The sequence below is a fragment of the Hippopotamus amphibius genome, chromosome 7 (assembly GCF_030028045.1).
Source record: "Hippopotamus amphibius kiboko isolate mHipAmp2 chromosome 7, mHipAmp2.hap2, whole genome shotgun sequence".
Lineage (NCBI taxonomy): Eukaryota > Metazoa > Chordata > Mammalia > Artiodactyla > Hippopotamidae > Hippopotamus > Hippopotamus amphibius.
The window spans coordinates 84198359-84217107 of NC_080192.1; the positions used below are offsets into that span (position 1 = coordinate 84198359).

Genomic DNA, 18749 nt, shown 5'->3' on the forward strand with positions numbered 1-18749 from the left:
CTCAGCAGGGAGGGTTTGAACCCAGGTGTGCCTGAGCCCACATCCTTCCCTCTCAACCATGACGCAACACTGCCTCACATAGGAGCAGAGATTTTCTTCTATGGAGGTAGAAGAGAGATGGATATATATCACCTGAAGATGCAGGAGAAAGGTATCTAACCAATCCACCATTTCTGGACAGATAAACACTGTTTTCCCCGTCCTTCTATTATGTGCTTGTCTATTGGAGATTAATGGAGGTTGAAAAGAAGAAAAACCATATTAAATAAGTGTTTATTGTGAGTACAACCTCCAAAATATTTCCAATCATATGCATTTTGTGTGTAAGTGTGTATACACATACATATAACACAAACTTACAAATACCAAATTCATTTTTTAAAGCTGAGTAATGAGAGTCAGAACAGAAATGAATGAAGCAGTGTTGGAGACACCCTGTTTTCATCCTGAGAGACTCCAGGGAAAGATGAGCAGTAAGAAATGTGCTTTAACATTCGAGACCAAGAGACAATATTTTTTTCCAAGTCTTTGTGGTGGACGCTGGTCAACCACGGAAGCAGCTCACCCAGACAACTATCCACAGACAGGATAACTACGATGAAATGCACTACTGCTTTAAAACCAACCATCAGAGACGCAGAGGTAGCTAGTTTTTAGCCAAGTATACTGAAATGACAGCCAGATTAATAGACTATAAATTACAGCATGTTAGAAGCAAACTACCATGAAAAGAAACCTGCTTTATAAAATATAACCATAACAACAATTAAGCAAGGCAATTGATATGAAAATTAATCCCTTACTTTTGGGTACATTTGGAATATATATGCAAAACAACCCCAACTCTTGATTCAAAAAGAAATGGGAGATGAAAGCAGTTGGGAGGTGAGAGATGAAGGCAAGTATTTTTATTTTTAAAAAACTTTTGATTTATTTTATTTATTTTTGGCTGCATTGGGTCTTCGTTGCTGCACAGGTGCTTTCTCTAGTTGTGATGAGCCGGGGCTACTCTTCATTGCAGTGTGGGCTTCTCATTGTGGTGCCTTCTTCTTGTTGCCAAGCATGGGTTCTAGGTGTGCCGGCTTCAGTAGCTGCAGAGCATGGGCTCAGTAGCTGTGGCTCGAGGGCTCTAGAGCACAGGCTCAGTAGTTGTGGTGTACGGGCTTAGCTGCTCCGCGGCATGTGGGATCTTCCCAGACCAGTGTCCCCTGCATTGGCAGGCGGATTCTGCACGACTGTGCCAACAGGGAAGTCCCCACCTTTTGTTTATCCATTTCTCCACCCACGGACCTGTTTCCACCTTTGGCTATTGTGAATAATGCTGGTAATGCACATGGGCGTACAAATATCTCTTCAAGTCCTTGTTTTCAGCTCTTTTGGATGTACAGCCAGAAGTGGGATTGCTGGATCACATGGTAGCTCTATTTTCAGTGTTTTAGGACCCTCCATACTCTTTTCCACAGTGGCTGCACCAATTTATATTCCCATCAATAGCGCACGAGGGCCCCAATTTCTCCACCAACACAACGTTACCGACCAACAGTTATTGACAGTAGCAACCTCCTGGGCTTGAGGTGGTTTTGGTTTGCGTTTCCCTGATGACTAGTGATGTTGAGCATCTTTTCATGTGCTTGTTTGCTATTCTTACTTTTTTAACAGCTGTGCAGGGTTATACGTAGAAACCGTGCAGTTACCAGGTCAGGCCCAATTCTGTTTCGAGGCTCGCCCGCCCAACCTCACCCCAGTCCTCCCTAAAGAGCAGCCGTCACCCCACTGGGCTCACAGGGTTCCCCGGATATTTCCTCGAGAACCCCCTAAACGGGGTCTTCAGCGCTGCTGCAGTTCCAGCAGCGGACCCACCGCGCGGACCGGAGGGTCAGAGCTGAGCTGACTTCACATCGGCACCGACACCGCCCACCTCCCGGACCTCAGGATTCGGGTGTGGGGACGGCAGAGCAGGAGGTAGGGCGACCCGGCCCCGCAAACCGACCCAGTTCGGCTATCCGGTCCCCGGGGCCGGGACAGTGCCCACTTCCCGAGGGGCGGGGCGGCTCTGGGGGCGGGGCCGACTCGGGGGCGGGGCGGATCCATGGGCGAGGCCTATCTGGGGGCGAGGCCTACCTGGAGGCGAGGCCGACATCCGAGCGGGATGTTCCGCGGACAAGGCTGGAGATGGGGCAGTTCCGGCCTCGGGGCCGAAGAAGCCGGGGCCTAGCCGGAGGCGGGGCCGACATCCGGACGGGCGGTTCCGGGGGCGGGGGCCGGCGTGGGCGGAGTCGAGGAGAGGTGGGCGTGGCCTCCGCGGCCCCACCCCGCCCCTTCCTGCCAGTCCGCGCAGCGAGGAGGAGCGGCTGCAGCGGCGGGAGCGGCGCGGGAACGCGGTCCGGGCGCGTGGTGTGAGGACGCGGTGCGGGTTCGCGGGGCCGCCGGACATGCTGGGCGTGGCGGCAGGAATGACCAACAGGTAAGGGCGCGCCGGCCGTGATCCCGATCCCAGAGCAGGAGCCAGAGCCACGTCGGCGGCGCTGTCGGCCCCTCCCCGCGGCGCGGGCGGACGGGCCTGCAGAGCTGGCCGCCGGAGTGGACCGCATCCCAGCCCGGCTCGGGTCGCGAGAGGCGTCGGTGAGGGCGGGGACGTCTCAGAGCGAGAGATTTACTGAATTAGAACGAAACTTAGATTTAAAGGACATTTACTCATTCATTAAATGTAAAATAAGTCCGTGATCTCAACATACATAACGCATGTTTTATGAAAATAGCATTTTCCTAAACAAAAAAATTAGTGCGACGAGAGCCATGCTCTTATTTTGCAAATCTCCTAAGTGTATGCATTTTCCTGCCTGCTCTGCCTTCAGTCCATTGCGGTCCGTGTGGTTGAAGTCTGAAGAGAATCTGCTCCTAACCAGACATGTGGTTGGAAAAGGGAACAGCAGTACTTTAATAGCTTTTCACGTAGTTGCGGTGTTTTTCGTCATTACTCCAAAATTAGCCAAGATTAATGTTTCTTAAAGATTAGTTTGATGTGGAGTCTGAAGGCACAGGGAGCTTTTCACTCTCCGTGACATTAAAATTCACCGTCTGCCGTGTAGTTTGAAGGCGCTAGTTCCCCGTTGTAACATCATGTGTTCGTCATTTGGAAAATGTTTATTCACTGACTTAGGCAGCTCTTCCAAATGTTGTCACATCTCTTTATACGGTATCACTAAATAACATTTCTTAATATCACCACTGATCTCCTTAGCGACTCTTCCAGTTTGAGAAGCTGTCAAGCTCCAGGTGATGGATACAAGTTTTTCCAACATTCTGATTTTCAGTTGAAAGCTTGATTTTTAGTATTGGTAGGAAACTCTTGTCAATTGTTTTCCTCAAAGTCACAGACTCACTTTGTTTAGTTTCAAGAAATGTCTGCCAAATGCAAGTCTAAAAGCCATAGTTTGTTATTCTTTCTGGTAAAAATGGTAGACCTTGAAAAAAGCATCTAATTCAGCCGCACTGGGTCACGCTTGTGCTTTCCCTGCAGTCGTCTCACTATGGTTTGCAGCCCAAGTGCTTTGTTCATCACAAGAAACAAAAGAGTGTCAGAGGTCGAGATTTAATAACAATACTTTGTATAGCTTCATCAAGGACTTTTTTAAAAGATTTTTTGTTTTTTAATGTGGACCGTTTTTAAAGTCTTTTATTGAATTTGTTACAATATTGCTTCTGTTTTCTGTTTTGGTTTTTTGGCCCCGAGGCATGTGGGATCTTAGCTCCTTAACCAGAGATGGAACCAGCACACCCTGCACTGGAAAGCGAAGTCTTAACCGCGGTACCGCCAGGGAAGTCCCTCAAGGACATTTTTTGTTTTTAAAAAAAATTTGTTGAAAATTCAATCGATATAAAATTTCAAATATATGTAAGATATAAAGAATGACAATACAATGGATACAGTATGAGTTAAGAATGTAACCATTTCCTTTTAAGAGCCTTGATCATCTCCTGATCTCATCCCATTCCCATCCTAAATTTTCCCTTAGCAATCCCTTTTTTTTTTAGTATTAAGTACATTCATAGTGTTGTGTGACCATCACCACCATCCATCCATCTCCAGAACTCTTTTTTCTTGCAAAATTGAAACTCTGTCCATGAACCAACTTCCCATTTCCCTCTCCCTCCAGCCCCTGGTCACCCCTGTTGTATTTTCTGTCTCTGATTTTGACTGTTCCAGGTACCCCGTATAAGTGGAATCATCCAGTCTTTGTCTTTTTGTGACTGGCTTATTTCACTCAGGATAGTGTCTTCAGGGTTCATCCATGTTGTAGCCTGTGTCAGAATTTCCTTTCTTTTTAAGGCTGAATAATATTCCATTTTCTGTTTGTACCGTTCATTTATTCATTCATCCTTCAACGAACATTGGGTTCTTTCTCCCTTTTAGCTATTGTGAATAATGCTGCTATGAACACGGTGGACATTTTTTAATTGAAACTTTTATTGAGGTAATTGTAGTTTTTTTAAGTCATTTTTTAAAAATAATTTATTTTTAAAAAATTAATTTATTTATTTTTGGCTGCATTGGGTCTTTGTTGCTGCACATGGGCTTTCTCTTGTTGCAGCAAGTAGAGGCTACTCTTTGTTGCAGTGTAGAGGCTTCTCATTGTGGTGGCTTCTTTTGTTGTGGAGCACAGGCTCTAGGCACTTGGGCTTTAGTCATTGTGGCATGCAGGCTCAGTAGTTGTAGCGCATGGGTTTAGTTGCTCCACGGCATGTGGGATCTTCCCGGACCAGGGATTGAACCCATGTCCTCTTCATTGGCAGGCAGATTCTTAACCACTGTACTGCCAGGGAAGTCCCCTGGGTGTACTTTTTTTTTTTTTTTTAATTGGCTGTGTTGGGTCTTTTTTTGCTGTGCATGGGCTTTCTTTTAGTTGTGGTGAGTGGGGGCTACTCTTCGTTTTGGTGCGCAGGCTCCTCATTGCCGTGGCTTCTCTTGTTGTGGAGCACAGGCTCTAGGCGCGTGGGCTTCAGTAGTTGCAGCACATGGGCTCAATAGCTGTGGCTCACAGACTCCAAAGCGCAGGCTCAATTGTTGTGGCACACGGGCTTAGTTGCTCCGCAGCATGGGATCTTCCTGGAGCAGGGATCGAACCCGTATCCCCTGCTTTGGCAGGCGGATTCTTAACCACTGCGCCACCTAGGAAGCCCTGGGTGTATGTTTTTTAATAGAAACTTTTATTGAGAGAATTGTAGATTCACATGCAGTTATAAGAAATAGGATAAAAAGATCCAGTGTATCCTTTAATCCAGTTTCCCCCATTGATAACATTTTTCAGAATTGTAGTGCACGATCCCAGCCACAATATTGATGGTCATACAACCCATTGATCTTATTCAGATTTTCCTGGTTTTATCTTTAGTTGTGTGTGTGCTTAGTTGTATAATTTTATCATGGGTATAGGTGCGTGTATCCACCACTGTCAAGGTAGAGGACAGTTAGTGCCCTCACCCCAAGGGTCCCACCTATTGCTGTTTTCCTCTGTGTTCTCTTACTCTAGCTTCTTAAACCATGCATGCGTTCAACATCTCTCCAATTTTGTCATTTCAGAAATACTGTATGAGTGGAATCATACAGTACTTAACCTTTTGGGATTGCCTTTTAAACAAGTCAGCTTAATTCCCTGGAAACTCATCCAGGCTGTTGTGTGTTGTAGTTTCTCCTTTTAAGGCCGAGTAGTCCTCTTCAGGGTGGGTGTATGTGAGACAGTTCACTGTCAAATGAAGGACGTTTGGGCTGTTTCTGATTTCAGCTGTTAATAATAAGGCCATGTGGACATTTGTGGACAGGTTTTAATGTCACCATAAGCTTCCCTTTCTCTGGGATAAATGTCCAAAAGAGCAGTGGCCAAGTGTGTGGTGATTCCACATTTCACTTTCTCAGAAACTGATGGACTTTCCGAGAGTGGCTGGGACAACACCCGCTTTCATCAGGGACACTCAGAAGGGAAAGGGGCGTTCTTTCCCTTTAGGTGCCTGGGGGTGGGGTGTTGGATCCCATCACTGCTGCCCCTGTCTTGATCGGTGCTTGGGGTTGGCACTGGGGCCCTGGCTTCCTTCGCAACATGGGGGAAAGTGTCAGCACCACGCGGAGGGCTCAGCATCTTCTGGGAGCCTCTTAGCATTATTATGAGAACAGTTTTGATCCCCAGACTTCTTGAGAAGGTCTTGGGGACCCTCCAGGGTTTCGAGACCACCCTTTGAGAACCACTGTTAACATAATCTGAAATCGTGAGGGAAATGCAGATATTTGGAATATTCAAAAAGGAATGTCTACAAAGAGCTCTCTTAGAAATATGTGTCAAATGCTTGTTGTAGTGAGTGCTTTCTAGTTGGGGGCACTTTAATGGGACTTGAAGAACCATTAGGGGAAAAGCAACTTTTGCCCTGAAGGATTTTTCTGGGCATGATGCCAGCATGTTATGAGGAGGGAAGGTGTCCTGGCAGTGAGGGTCTTTGTAGGTCTTCAGTGCTCTGTGCCTGTGTGTGTGGCAAGGAAACTGAGCTCTTATTTTAAGGAAGATGATGAAAACTTGGGGGTAGGAGAGATGCCTTGGTTCTGGTTGTCGTGTGCTCTGCAGGCTTAGGACTGTCAGGACGGCTGTCTTGACCATGCATCATCTGTCTTTCCTTTGGGGTGGCCCTGCACCACTCCTGGATGCTCTTTCTCCTGCTGGATGTGGATGCACTGAGTGGCCTTCCCTTTCCTCCCCAAGGGGAGTTCCTGCCCTCCTCGGGGCCCGGGGAACTGCGGTGGCGGGGAAGGCAGATCCGAGCTGGTGGTGGAAGCACAGAGCTTTACCCCAGGAGCCTCTGTTTTCAATAATCTTGTGTCTGTTTCTCAGACCCATCATTTAAATAAACCTCAGTGTAGCTCATGTTCTCAACTAGGGCTGCACTTAAATAGAAGGAAAAACATCTCAAGCCGTCTGTCGATTTTACATTTCTCGTAATTGTGCTTTAAGCTGTGGTTTCCCACCCGCAGGAATGTCATCTACATTACACACTGGCCCATGGCCAGATTGTCTTCCCAAAACTTTAATTTTAAGATACTTAAGAAATGAGAGCTGGGGTGCGCATTGCCACGTTCCTTGGACCCTCTAGCAGCTGTGGTTTTACCCCTCATGTGAGCTCACAGGAGAGGAGGGGTCATGTTCTTGCATCTTTTTCACATTGGAGCATATTTTTGCCTTGATGAGTCCACAGTGACATTCGATGTGCGGGTCGGGGAAGCTGCAGACCCAGCCGGCTGTGCACAGTGCACCCTGCGGGAGGAAGCGGAGCGTGGAGGGTGAGCTTGAACACCTGCAGGTGTGCTTGGGGTGGAACACACAGGACCGACGTAGCTCACCTGAGGTCATGTAGGGTCCCATGCAGGTGTAAGAAAGAATTCAGAAAGATCCAGTGTATCCTTTACCCAGTTCCCCCATTGATAACATTTTGTAAAACTGTGGTGCTCAATCCCAGCCACAGTGTCGACGGTCGTGCAGTCCCTCGACCTCACTCGGATTTCCCCAGTTTTACCTGCGGTCCTGGCTCTAGGACATCCCTGTAGTCTGCAGACACCTAGGTGAGACCTTGTCTGATGTATCTGAGCCCCATTAACACGATAATTCTGGAAACGTCTGGATGAATTATTATATGTTGCCCCAGAGCTGTTGTATCCCAAAGGTCCCGGATGTCAACCTCTTTCAAGTGGATTCCTTTTGTGAAGCACATCCTTTGTGAGTGTGGTTCCCTGACCCTCGTGCCAGTGATGGTGGTTCTTCATCCCTGGAGGCCTGGGTCTCCTCTCCACCCTGTGCGCTGTCTCCACAGGGCCAGCCCAAGAGGCCTTCCTGTTGGCCGGCCCCTCTGCTGGTGCATCTCTTAGGGCACAAGTCTGACCAGCTGCTCAGACAGACTGGAAGTTATTTCTCATGGGGAGTGTGGTAGTCGTTGTGTTGTGTTTTGTGTGTTTGTTTTTACTCCTGAGGCTGAGCATGTTGCCATCCAGCACAGGGCCCGCCTGGGGGGCTCGTGCACACGGCTGGCGGTGACGCTGGGCCGCTGGCGGGTCCTTCTCCTCAACCGGTGGACTCAGCACACAGTTCTTAGGTGCTGGGTGGGTGCGGCTGCAGAGATTCGAGGGTGGATTGGACATGGTCCCAGCTCTCAAGAATCTTTCAGTTTGTTGTCATTCCTGTCGATTCCAGATTTTCCTAAAGCACAATGTTGGTCATGTTCCCTCCTCTTCAGAAGGTTATGAAGACTCCTGACTGCCTGTCAAATAAGGTCCAAACTCCTGAGCCTGGAGTTCAGGCTGTTTGTCACCTTCCAGTTGGTCACAAGCCCCTTGTTTCTGAAAACATCCGGTCCTCTCCCATCACAGGGCCTCTGTCCATGCGGCTCTCATGGGCTGGAAAACCTTCCTCTCCTGTGTCTTGTCTGTAGTACGGGCAGAATTGCTGCTTGATCCATGGATACTGAGTTCCTGGAACGTGGAGTGAGGTTGTGTGCTGGGGGCTCAGGCCTTAGAGCTTGTTTCCTTTCTCCCAAAGCACTTTGGCTTCTTTCTGGGTAGTTATCAACTTCTGTTTTATGTTGCAGTTACTTGCGTATGTGTCTAATCTTTTCTGCCAAGTTGTAGTCTCTGAAAGTAAAGGAATGTCTTCATCAGGTTTGTTGGACATCCAAGGAAAAACAAATTAGATTTAAATGAGCTTTGTTTCTCCTTTTATTCCTTCATTCATTAGTGAATGGAAGAGTTCAGAGCCGGCTCTGCTGAGCACCTGTGATGGTGTTGAATAAACTCACAGAACTTGGGGTAAGACGAGCTGGCCTTCACATGTGGTTTAACTTAACTCTGCGGTATATTATGTACCAGTGGCAGAGACCCAGCATCCACGGACCATCAAATGATATTCAGTCATCCTGTTTAGATTATTTCATTTCATGGCCAGGACACTCTTTTGGAAACTTTCTTACTAATAACCATACATACCACTCTTTTGGACACTTTCTTAGTAGTAACCACCTTTTATTAGTGACTTGTGGTGACACAAGTACTTTCAGATGTCAAACACCATTTCATAAATCTTACACGGCCACAATTTGAGGCATGGTTTTTATGCCCATTTTACAGATAAGGAAACAGTCTCCTTGGACACTGTGGTCCAGAAGCCTGATGCGACTTGGGCTTGACCCTGCCACCCCCGTGACTGCATGAGGGAAGGTGATGGGTCCTCCTGTCAGGAGGTGGTGATATTGGCCACTGTGGACGATCAGGGCCCTCAGTCAGACCTTTTCTCTGAAGGGCTACGTGGTAGATACTGTCACCTCAGCTGAGCTGTGCTGTCGTAGCGTGAGAGCCCTTGCAGACAGCATGTAAGTAAATGCACACGACTGCGTCCCAATCACATTTTAACTACAGACACTGAAACTTGAACTTCATATAATTTTCACATGTTGCAAAGTATTAATTAGTCTTTAGATTTTTTTTCCCAACATTCAAACTATAAGAACATGGGGAGTGTGGATCAGATGGAAATTTTCCTGTTCCTCCCACCAAGCACAACTAAAAACACTGGACATTATGCATAAAACAAGCATAAGATTCTGAAATATGGAGAGAAGAATGCAGGCTTGTGGGGACACAGGGCCTGATGAACAAAGGGGTGGTGAGTTCTGTGGGTTTTCTTTTTATTTTCTTATCCCAGACTTGGAGCTGAAGAATCTGACCATCTAGAAATGCCAGCAGGTAGAGACCAAAAACACATCACAATGCTCTCTATAGCCAAAGGACCAGGAAAGAGTCTAACAAGATAAAAAACGTCTAGACAAAAAATGCCCGACTTCAACCAAACACCCAGAAAAAAGTGTGGGCCCACCCCCACTCACAGCAGCAAAGTCCAAGTGAGGAGTCGAGACTCTCATCCATGCAGCTGGTAATTACTGCCCCTCCGTTACCCCAGGGTCAGCCAGGATGACGTGGGAACTGCACACTGCATCCTAGCTGAGCTGAAACGAGGCACCCCCCCCAGGTGTCAGTGGAGGACAGATGGGGAGCCCAAACCCCCTCCTCCATCTGGCAGGAATGGGGGAGCTCCCCAACCAGAGAGATGATAGAGAAAGCCACTTAAAGAGTATAGATGAGATCCAGTCTCCTGACATAATGTGAAAATGTCCATGTTTCATTAGAAAATCATCTGTCACATCAAGAACCAGGAAGATCTTAAAGTGAAGGAAAAAGACAGTAAATAGATATCAACACCAAGATGATAGAAATGTGAGAATTATCTGACAAAGATTTTAAAGCAGTCATGAAAAAAATGCTTCAGTGAGCAATTAAGATGCTTGAAACAAATGAAGAACGAGCTTCAGCAAAGAAGCAGAAGATGTAAAAAATCCAGATGGAATTCTTCAGCTGAAAAACACAACAACCAAAACACAAGGCTCAGTGGATGGGTTCAATGGGAGGGGACAGAGGGCAGGACCAGTGAACCAGAAGATAAAATTACCCAGTGTGAACAGCAGAGAAAATAGACTGGGGAACAGAGCAAAGACTCAGGGACCTGTGGGACCTTGGAATCCTGAAAGCAGAGGAGGAAGAGCGTGGGATGGAAAGTATGAAAGGAAATAATTGCTGAAGATTTCCCCACACTGGCAAGAAACATAAACCTGCAGTTTCAAGAAGCTGTGCAAAATCACAAACAGGATAAACCCAAAGACATTCAGGCCAAGACATCATAATTAAGCTTCCAAAAACTAAAGGCATTTAAAAAAATGTTGAATATGTATAACTGATTCACTTTGCTATATGGCAAGAACTAACACAACATTGTAAATCATCTGTACTCCAATAAAAATTAATTTTATTTTTATTTATTTATTTATTGTTATTATCATTACTAATTTTTTAAATTTAATTTTATTTATTTATTTATTATTTTGGGGGGAGTACACCAAGTTCCATCATCTGTTTTTATACACATATCCCCGTATTCCCTCCCTCCCTTGACTCCCCCCCACCCTCCCCATCCCAGTCCTCTAAGGCATCATCCATCCTTGAGTTGAACTCCCTTTGTTATACAGCAACTTCCCACTGGCTAAAACTAAAGGCATTTAAAAAAATGGTGAATGTGTATAACTGATTCACTTTGCTGTATAGCAAAAACTAACACAACATTGTAAATCAACTGTACTCCAATAAAAATTAATTTTAAAATATTTAAAAAAACAACCAAAAAACCCCAAAACCAAACAAACAAAAACAAACAAAACCTTGAAAGCAGTCAGAGGAAAATGACACCTTTCATTTATGGGAAGGAATTAGTAAGACAACAGGTTTTTCATCAGAGACTATGGAGGCCAGAGGGAAGTGGCATGGTGTTTTCAGTGTTGGACCCTCACATCTCCAAAAGAGGGGAACTGAGAGGTCTTTATAAGGACCCTGCGGATCTCAGCTTCCTCTAAGCTCCTCCAGATGCACAGTGTCTGGCTGAGAACTACAGTGTTTGGAATTTGAAATTTTGCATGGAAAGGGTGGGAAGGTATAAAAAGCTCAGGATTGGTCTTGGAGCCCATGTCTGAGCTTGTCTGGGCTGAGCGTGTGCTCCTCGAGTCATGGGGGAATGTTGACCGTGGGTGATGACTCGGAACACCTCATCTCTTTATAAGAGATTTGGGGTTTATGAAACCTTTTGTCTCATCCCCCAGCCTCTATCTTCCAGCCCCATTTCTGATTCATCTGCCTCTTCCTTCCCCCAGCTGCCCAGGAGAAGTATGTTATGAGAACTGTTTGAAATTAGGACACGCCTTTTTCTTTTGTGTCTTCAGGTTTTTACATATCCTGTTTCCCAATATTTTGTGCCTTGTGAGGTGTTCCCAGTCCATCAGGTTCGTTTCCAGAGTGATCTTTCCTGTGCTGCCCTGACAGCCTGGCCCGGGTTCTCCCCCTCCTTCCTCCCCAACTCCCCAGCACACCTTGATCCCAGTGGTGTGAAATCTGCCATGTTGCTTGTGAGGGGTGATTCCCCAGAGCTCCACCCTATACCCTACTCTCTTCAGAGGTGATTTTTCTCTGTTCAGCCTGTGTCCCAGGATCTAGCAACAATGCCTGGCACCTGTTAGATGCTCAGGAAGTAGGTGAATGATTAAGAGTAAATATGAACATCCTTGCTTTCACATGAAGATTCGGAGATTGGGGAATTTAAAAGACATGCTCAGGGTAGGAAGCTGACCCAGGAAGGAGTGGAACTTGAATTCTGCTGACTTGACTCCAGGGATATTGGTTTCTCCAGCTGGGGCACTGGCCTGTTGGAGCTCGTGTACCCCTGCCAGCTCCACGTTACTGGGACGAAAAGAGCCTTGTGATTAGTTGTTACCGATAGGAAAGAGCACGGATGGAGGCCAAGAGCATGAACTGGGGCTACACAGCCTGTGCTCAGACCCCGGCTTCGTGCTCACCCACTGGGGGTGACCCAACTCACCCCTGCCTCGTGTGCAGAGTGAAGGGAGTAGTACTGGTCTCGTGTGGTGGTCATGGAGTCAGAGCAGTTTCCATGTGTAAAACATCCGGAACGAATGGCCCCGTCCCCCCCACCGCCCCCCGCACAGCACGTGCTCTCTATGCTGGTTGTTAGTAAAGATGGAGAAATGAAGATTTCCTTAACACGTGTGAAGATGTGAGAACTCTTAGCTCACAGGCCTGGGGGCCACGTTTTGCAGACTTTCCATCTAGATGGTTAACTCATTAAGGTTCAAGTGATGTACTGATTGATGCTGCCGTTGAATGCATTTCCTGTCTTAGCTGCCTTACGTCTGAGAAGAGAAGCTAGCTCCTCCTCCGTGACTGTGTGGTAACCCGGTGGCACCAGGTGACAGGTGACATACGCTGTAATGTGACTCCCCCAGGCCCCTCTCTGTGTTTGCTGCTGCCCCACACTCACCCCCGTAGCCTTGTACGGGACGGGAGACCTGCACTTGGACGAGCACATTATCGTGGGGCCTGTGATGCTCGTGCCCCCATTCCGCGAGGACTCGTTGGGGCCGAGACCCGAGCTCTGAGCGGTGAGCCCTTGGGTGGGGATGGGGCTCCTGCACACCTGCCGATGGGGCGTTGACCCCGGCCAGGCCGGGTCCAGACAGTGGCCCTGCAGGCGGGGCTTCTGTGGGAATCGCCAGCGTCCTACAGGCAGCATCAGAGGACGGCAAGGATTTGGTGACATCGAGGATATCTTTCTGGAATCCTTGGAACGTGATGGTGAGAAGATCACCAGCTGCAGCCCTGAGTGCCTGGACGCCCTCGAGGGCAGTTGTGCTGTCAGGCCTGGGCTCACGGAGGCAGATGGAGAAATAGATAAAAACGACACCTGCTAATAATAAGCATATAATTAAAGAAGGGGCCTCTGGCATCTAAGTTAGGCCTTCCTTCCAGCTGGGATTTACTCTTTGGATGTTTGAATATAGGTTAAAATTGAGCTGGATTCCTCAGGCTTGAGTTGGATGCCTCTGTCTGATATTCTAATGGGAAATTTTAGAACAAAATAAATATTCATTCAGTGCTTTCAAATTTTCTCATTCAGAGAGTGTGTGGGAAAATGGTGTCCAAAACATCACAGTGTAAGGTCACTGCCCACATTAGAGTACACCAATTCCCTTGGGTCCTAACGGGTTGCTGTCAGAATTGTTCTTTCTTTGGGACACTGTAGATTTTGTCACAGTGAAGCATGTGTTAGGGAATAGAGTGCAGTCTTCATTAGAATCTTGAGATGGAGTAATTCATCCACCAAATGAGCAGCCTTTGTTTTCGGAGTGTGGGTAGCAATGTTTTTGTAAAAGCCAGAGATCCTTTGTAAACGTGGCTGAGACTAGTTTTCTGTTTTCAAAAATGAGTCTAAGAAAGTAAGAGCTTCAGCTCTGACTAGAATCTGCAAAGTTCTGTTAACACTTAGCCCATTTTGGGTGATTGAGTATATTTACAAGATTGGGAATGATGATGAAAAAGATATGTTAAAAAACATTTAAAGATATATGTATAGGACACTAGGTTATCTGTTGTGTAAGATAGACCAGAATTACAAAGATGTAACTTTGAAGTGGGTGCCAGGCTAATGTCTGAGATAATTTAAGGTGGTTCTGGATTTGATGTCTTTTTTTTTTTTTTTTTTAAATGCTGGCTTAGTCACATCAGGAAATGAGAGCACTTTTTGTCTTTTGGACATTTGCCAGATATGCACAAAGCATGAGGCATCTGCAGATGTCTGTTTAAGGCAGTTTCTTTATGCTTTTAACAGAATGTGTTAGCGTGGGTGCTTGCACACAGTTGTATGCAAGCTACGTGATTTTTGCTTCTCTGTGTTAGATCTGTGCTTTCCCTCTCGAGTGTTCCTGGTGATGACAAAGGACATTGGTGAAGTGTAGAAAGCGGTGCTTAATTTTATCATATAGCTGTCTATTGAATTTGACAAAATACAAAAAAGTTCCAGCGATTCCTCAAAATTTCAGAGGTCTGCTTTTTCCCACAAAGGTCATTTGAGGACCGTGAGACCAGACTTAAAAAGAAGCGTTTTCCCAGCTTGAGTCCTGTTGATTTTTAAAATAAAGAAATACCCACATCTCTTTCTGATAATACGTTTGGTCATTTAGATGCTTTCTATGAAGGACATTGTGGTAATAGTTTCTGGAACGTGAAGGCTGCAGCAGACAGAGGTTAAGAGGGTGAGGGGATACAGGGCTTGGGAGTTTTTCAGAAACGAAGCTTTCTTTTGCTCAGTCAGGGCTAATCATGCCTTCCAGGAGGGAGCATTGCTAGAGATTAGCTCAACAAATGGGATGAAAGTCAAAATCTGAGGTTGGATTTGTTAGGTAAATTTTGATAAAGAGCTTAAGTTCTAAGAAGGCAGCATTGTCCAAAAAAAAGCTGCTGATGCTTTTTGGGATACCTGTGTATTCCACGCCCATGTGACAGCACAGAGCACACAGGCGGCACAGTAAGCACTTGTCAAATGAATAAATAATGTGTCATATGTTTTATTTGGTATATATGGTTTTTTTTTGGCTTAGTGAAGTAGAGCTCTTTAAGTGTTGCCATAAAATAACACATGAATAAATGCTAATAAAGATGCCTTCAGTTGGCATTAAAATAGATTTGAAGGCTTATGTCAACTCCATGTAACTTCAGCAATCTGTGCAGTATTTTAGTATTTCTTCTCTTCCTCAGAATTAGCGCAGGAACAGTTCTTGGACGTGGAGAGACGCTGTCCTGCACCAATGAAGCTTCCAGGTGAACAGGTTAAGTCTTCTGGGTCAAACATTAGCATTTTCTCCTGCAAACTTCTTCAGTTTTCCATATTAATATATAGCTTCAAAACCATTAATCAAAATTCCAGGTGGGAGTCTTTTGGTAAAATTGATATAATTATCCTGACGTTTCTTTCTTTGGAGGAATAAAGGGGCAAGAATGGCAAAAAGCTGGTTACTGAAGGGAAGAATGTGGGGGGAGCGGGGGGACATGAGCCGTGTTGGCTGTTTACACCTCATAGCTCATCATACAGACTCTATGATAACAGGGTTTTCAGGGGGAAAGAGGCAAATTATTCCATTAATATCCCACAAATCATTTGTCAGCAATTAGGGGGCAAAAACCAGTTTATTGCCTTATATTACATCAGAAAGCATTAGTACTATGAGTGATTAGAATACGGAAACTGTAGTATATGTGTAGGGGAGAGAACATGAACAGAAAAAATATAACAAAATAAAAACAAAGGGGAAATATAATTAATGTACAAAAGTACAAAATGTATTCCAGCGTGATTAGTGATTCATCAGAGAAATGTATATTAAAATAGATACTATCAGTTGCCTACAATATTAGCAGATCTTGTTAATAAGATACATAATTATCTTATATCACTGGTATGAGGGTATATTTGTGAAATTTATTAGGAAAATAATTTGGCAGTATGTATCAAATCTGAAATGATTTGTAACTTAATGATCCAGAATTTCCACTTTTGTGAATCAAACCCAGGAAAGTAATTCTAAATGTGAAGAGAATTTGATGTGAAAAGATTTTGGCAGCATTATTTATACAACAATTTATCCTACAATTTAACTCAATTTTGACACTATCCACCTGGAGTGTAAAATTAACCATTTTTGAGAGCACTGTTCTGCAGTATTTCATTTGTAATGTGCAATCGTCCTCACCATCTGTCTCCAGAACTTTCATGTTGTAAAGCTGAAACTCTGTCCCCACTGAACACTAACTCCCTGTCCCCTCTCCCAGCCCTGGCCCCACCATCTACTTTCTGCTCCATGGATCTGACTCCTCCAGGGACCTCTTATGAGTGGAATCACACAGGATTTGTCCCTTTTTGTCTGATTTATTTCACTCAGCATAATGTCCTCAAGGTTCATCTATGTTGTAGCCTGTGTCAGAATTTCCTTCTTTTTTAAGGCTGAGTAATAATCCATTGTGTGTGTAGACCTACCAGAACCATGTTGACTGGAAGTGGCTTCCTTGTCTTTTTTTCTGATCTTTGGGAGAAAGCATTCAGCTTTTCACCGTTAAGTATATCTCTTTTACTCCTAGTTTTTAGAGTGTTTTTATCATGAAAGGGTGCTGAAATCCTTTGTCTACACCCATTGAGAGAATCGGGGATTTCCGTTTTTGTCCTTTATGCTGTAAGTATTGTGTATTACATTGATTGATTTTTGGATATTAAGCCAAACTTGCATTCCTGGGATAAATTCCACTTGATCGCGGTGTTTAATCCTTTTTAGATGTTTGCAGTATTTTATTTTTTTAGGTTTCCTTAGTTTTTTTGTTGTTGTTGTTTGTTTTGTTTTGTTTTTTTTTGTTTTAGGATTTTTGAGTATGTGCTCTTAGTCGCTGTGTTCTGTAGTTTTCTTATTTTGTGTCTGTTTTTTGGTGTCAGGGTAGCTGTGGCCTCATGTGGTGAGTTGGGACGCGATCAACACCTATTACATCCACTGGCTGTGAATTCACAGCTCCCAGCGCATTTCTTCCTGATACAGTTCTTGGGAAGAGTGTGTCTCTGGTCTTAGGGGAACCCGGATGCCTTTTTCTGTGGCTCCCTTCTTTTTCTGATCATTTTCCTTTGCACGTTTGAGGAAGACAGTTCTGTTTCTAGAGTGTTTGAGTTGAGCCGTCGTGGCAGGACTCATGCATTGTTTACAGCTGTGTCAGCCTTCCAGTTTGGGACTTTCCTTTGGGAAGTACCCATCCTTTGATGTCTGAAGCACCCTGTTTGTTGGCCCTAAGATACAGAAGGAGTCACCCCATGTTTGCACACGGGCGTAGAGCACGTGTGCTGATGGCCCCTGGCCCCTTGTCGACTGAAGGGCTGGGGGTCGTGTCTGAAGCTGAGTGACCTCTCCCGCTGTGCAGGGAGGGGAGTGATTCTCCACAGTCTGTCTGTCCACTGGGCTCTTTCGATTACAGATAACAGAAAGCAGCTCTGGCTCACCTGAGTCAAGAAAGGGGGTTATGGAGAGGCTGTGAAATCGTAGATAAGAGGAAAACTGATCATGCAGATCTTGGAAAGAATCGGGGTATTAGTCACTGTGTTTTCAGATTGCCTTTCTTGGGATGAGTCCTTTCCAGCTGTTTTACCCACTGTGTCATTGGGCTCAAGATCCTGGTGTCTGGAGCAGCAGGTTGGCTTGGCCTCACTGGGCAGGTGCCCACCCTGGGGAGCAGGACTTCCTTACTCAGTCTCACAGAAGGAGAACGGAGGCATCAGCTCTAGAATCGGGTGTGGATCAGGGGAAACAAATGTTTACTGTGCGAGGGCTCTACCTGGTTGTGGTTCATCCTTTTAAAAACAAAGGTGATTCATGTGCTATTAATCCGAGCACCAGGTGCCCAGGGGGAGAATTTCCAGTATGTTAAAGAGAGAGACCCAGAGAGACAGGAGAGAAAAAATCTGCAGCCTGGGGCTGAGTAGAGGTGCAGCAGGACGTCACAGAGGGTGGGGAGCCCTTCACCAGCCTGAAACCTGGGAGGGACTAGTTCACACAGTAAACAGTATTGTAAAGAATAGTCCTCACTAAGAAATGTTTCCAAGCCTCGGGCTCCGGGAGGTGCTGGGTTGACATGGTGTCAATGTCATTCACTCCAGGTGGCCCTGGTGTCCGTGTTAGAGCTGGAGTTTATGGTTGAGTGTTTTGTGCAGCCGAGAGAGAGCTGGGTGGTGAGTTCCTGAGCCCCCCGGGCTCGGGACAGTCCTGACAGATAGAGGACAAGGCTGTCAGATGCTGTGGGGGGTGCTTCTGCCTGGCGTGGGGAGGGCCCAGCAGCTTCAGCATCACCTGACATGCTGAGTGAGATCCTCAGGGGATTCATGGGCATAGAAAAGTTTGTGGTCCTGAATAGTGGGCATTGTTGCTTACCCAGCAGCATCCATTCCCCATGTTTTTCTTAATAACAAAATGCAGGGTTTGTTTTTTTTTTCCAGTTATTTCAATGCCCTTTGTAGTAATGGTAGTAATGAATCTTCAGATGATGAAATGGTAGCCCTTGTTCCCACTGGCAGCCATCTTGCGACCATGAGGGGAATCAGCCTTGATACAAACCTGGCACGAAGTTGTCAGAACAGAGGGTGGAAGGAACCAGATTCGTGAGCTGCTGATCTATTCTCGACCTGGGTCTCTCCCGGCCGCAATCTCTCCCAATTATGTATGATAAATTTCTCATAGTTTATGCCAGT

The 18749-nt window shown here is 45.8% G+C and overlaps 1 protein-coding gene across 4 annotated transcripts in view; it reads left to right on the forward strand.

Annotated features, from left to right (window-relative positions):
• Positions 1-2308: 2308 nt before the first annotated feature.
• LIMS1 (LIM zinc finger domain containing 1) overlaps positions 2309-18749 on the forward strand; it is a 98619-nt gene continuing 82178 nt past the window's right edge. For 2 of the 4 annotated variants that reach the window (XM_057743572.1, XM_057743571.1), the window contains exon 1: positions 2309-2464. In XM_057743572.1, the coding sequence (XP_057599555.1) occupies positions 2433-2464 (32 nt within the window). In that variant the 5' untranslated portion in view covers positions 2309-2432. Of the gene's footprint in view, positions 2465-15232; positions 15296-18749 lie in introns of all 4 variants that reach the window. The other 2 variants (XM_057743574.1, XM_057743573.1) reach the window with 2 other exon arrangements.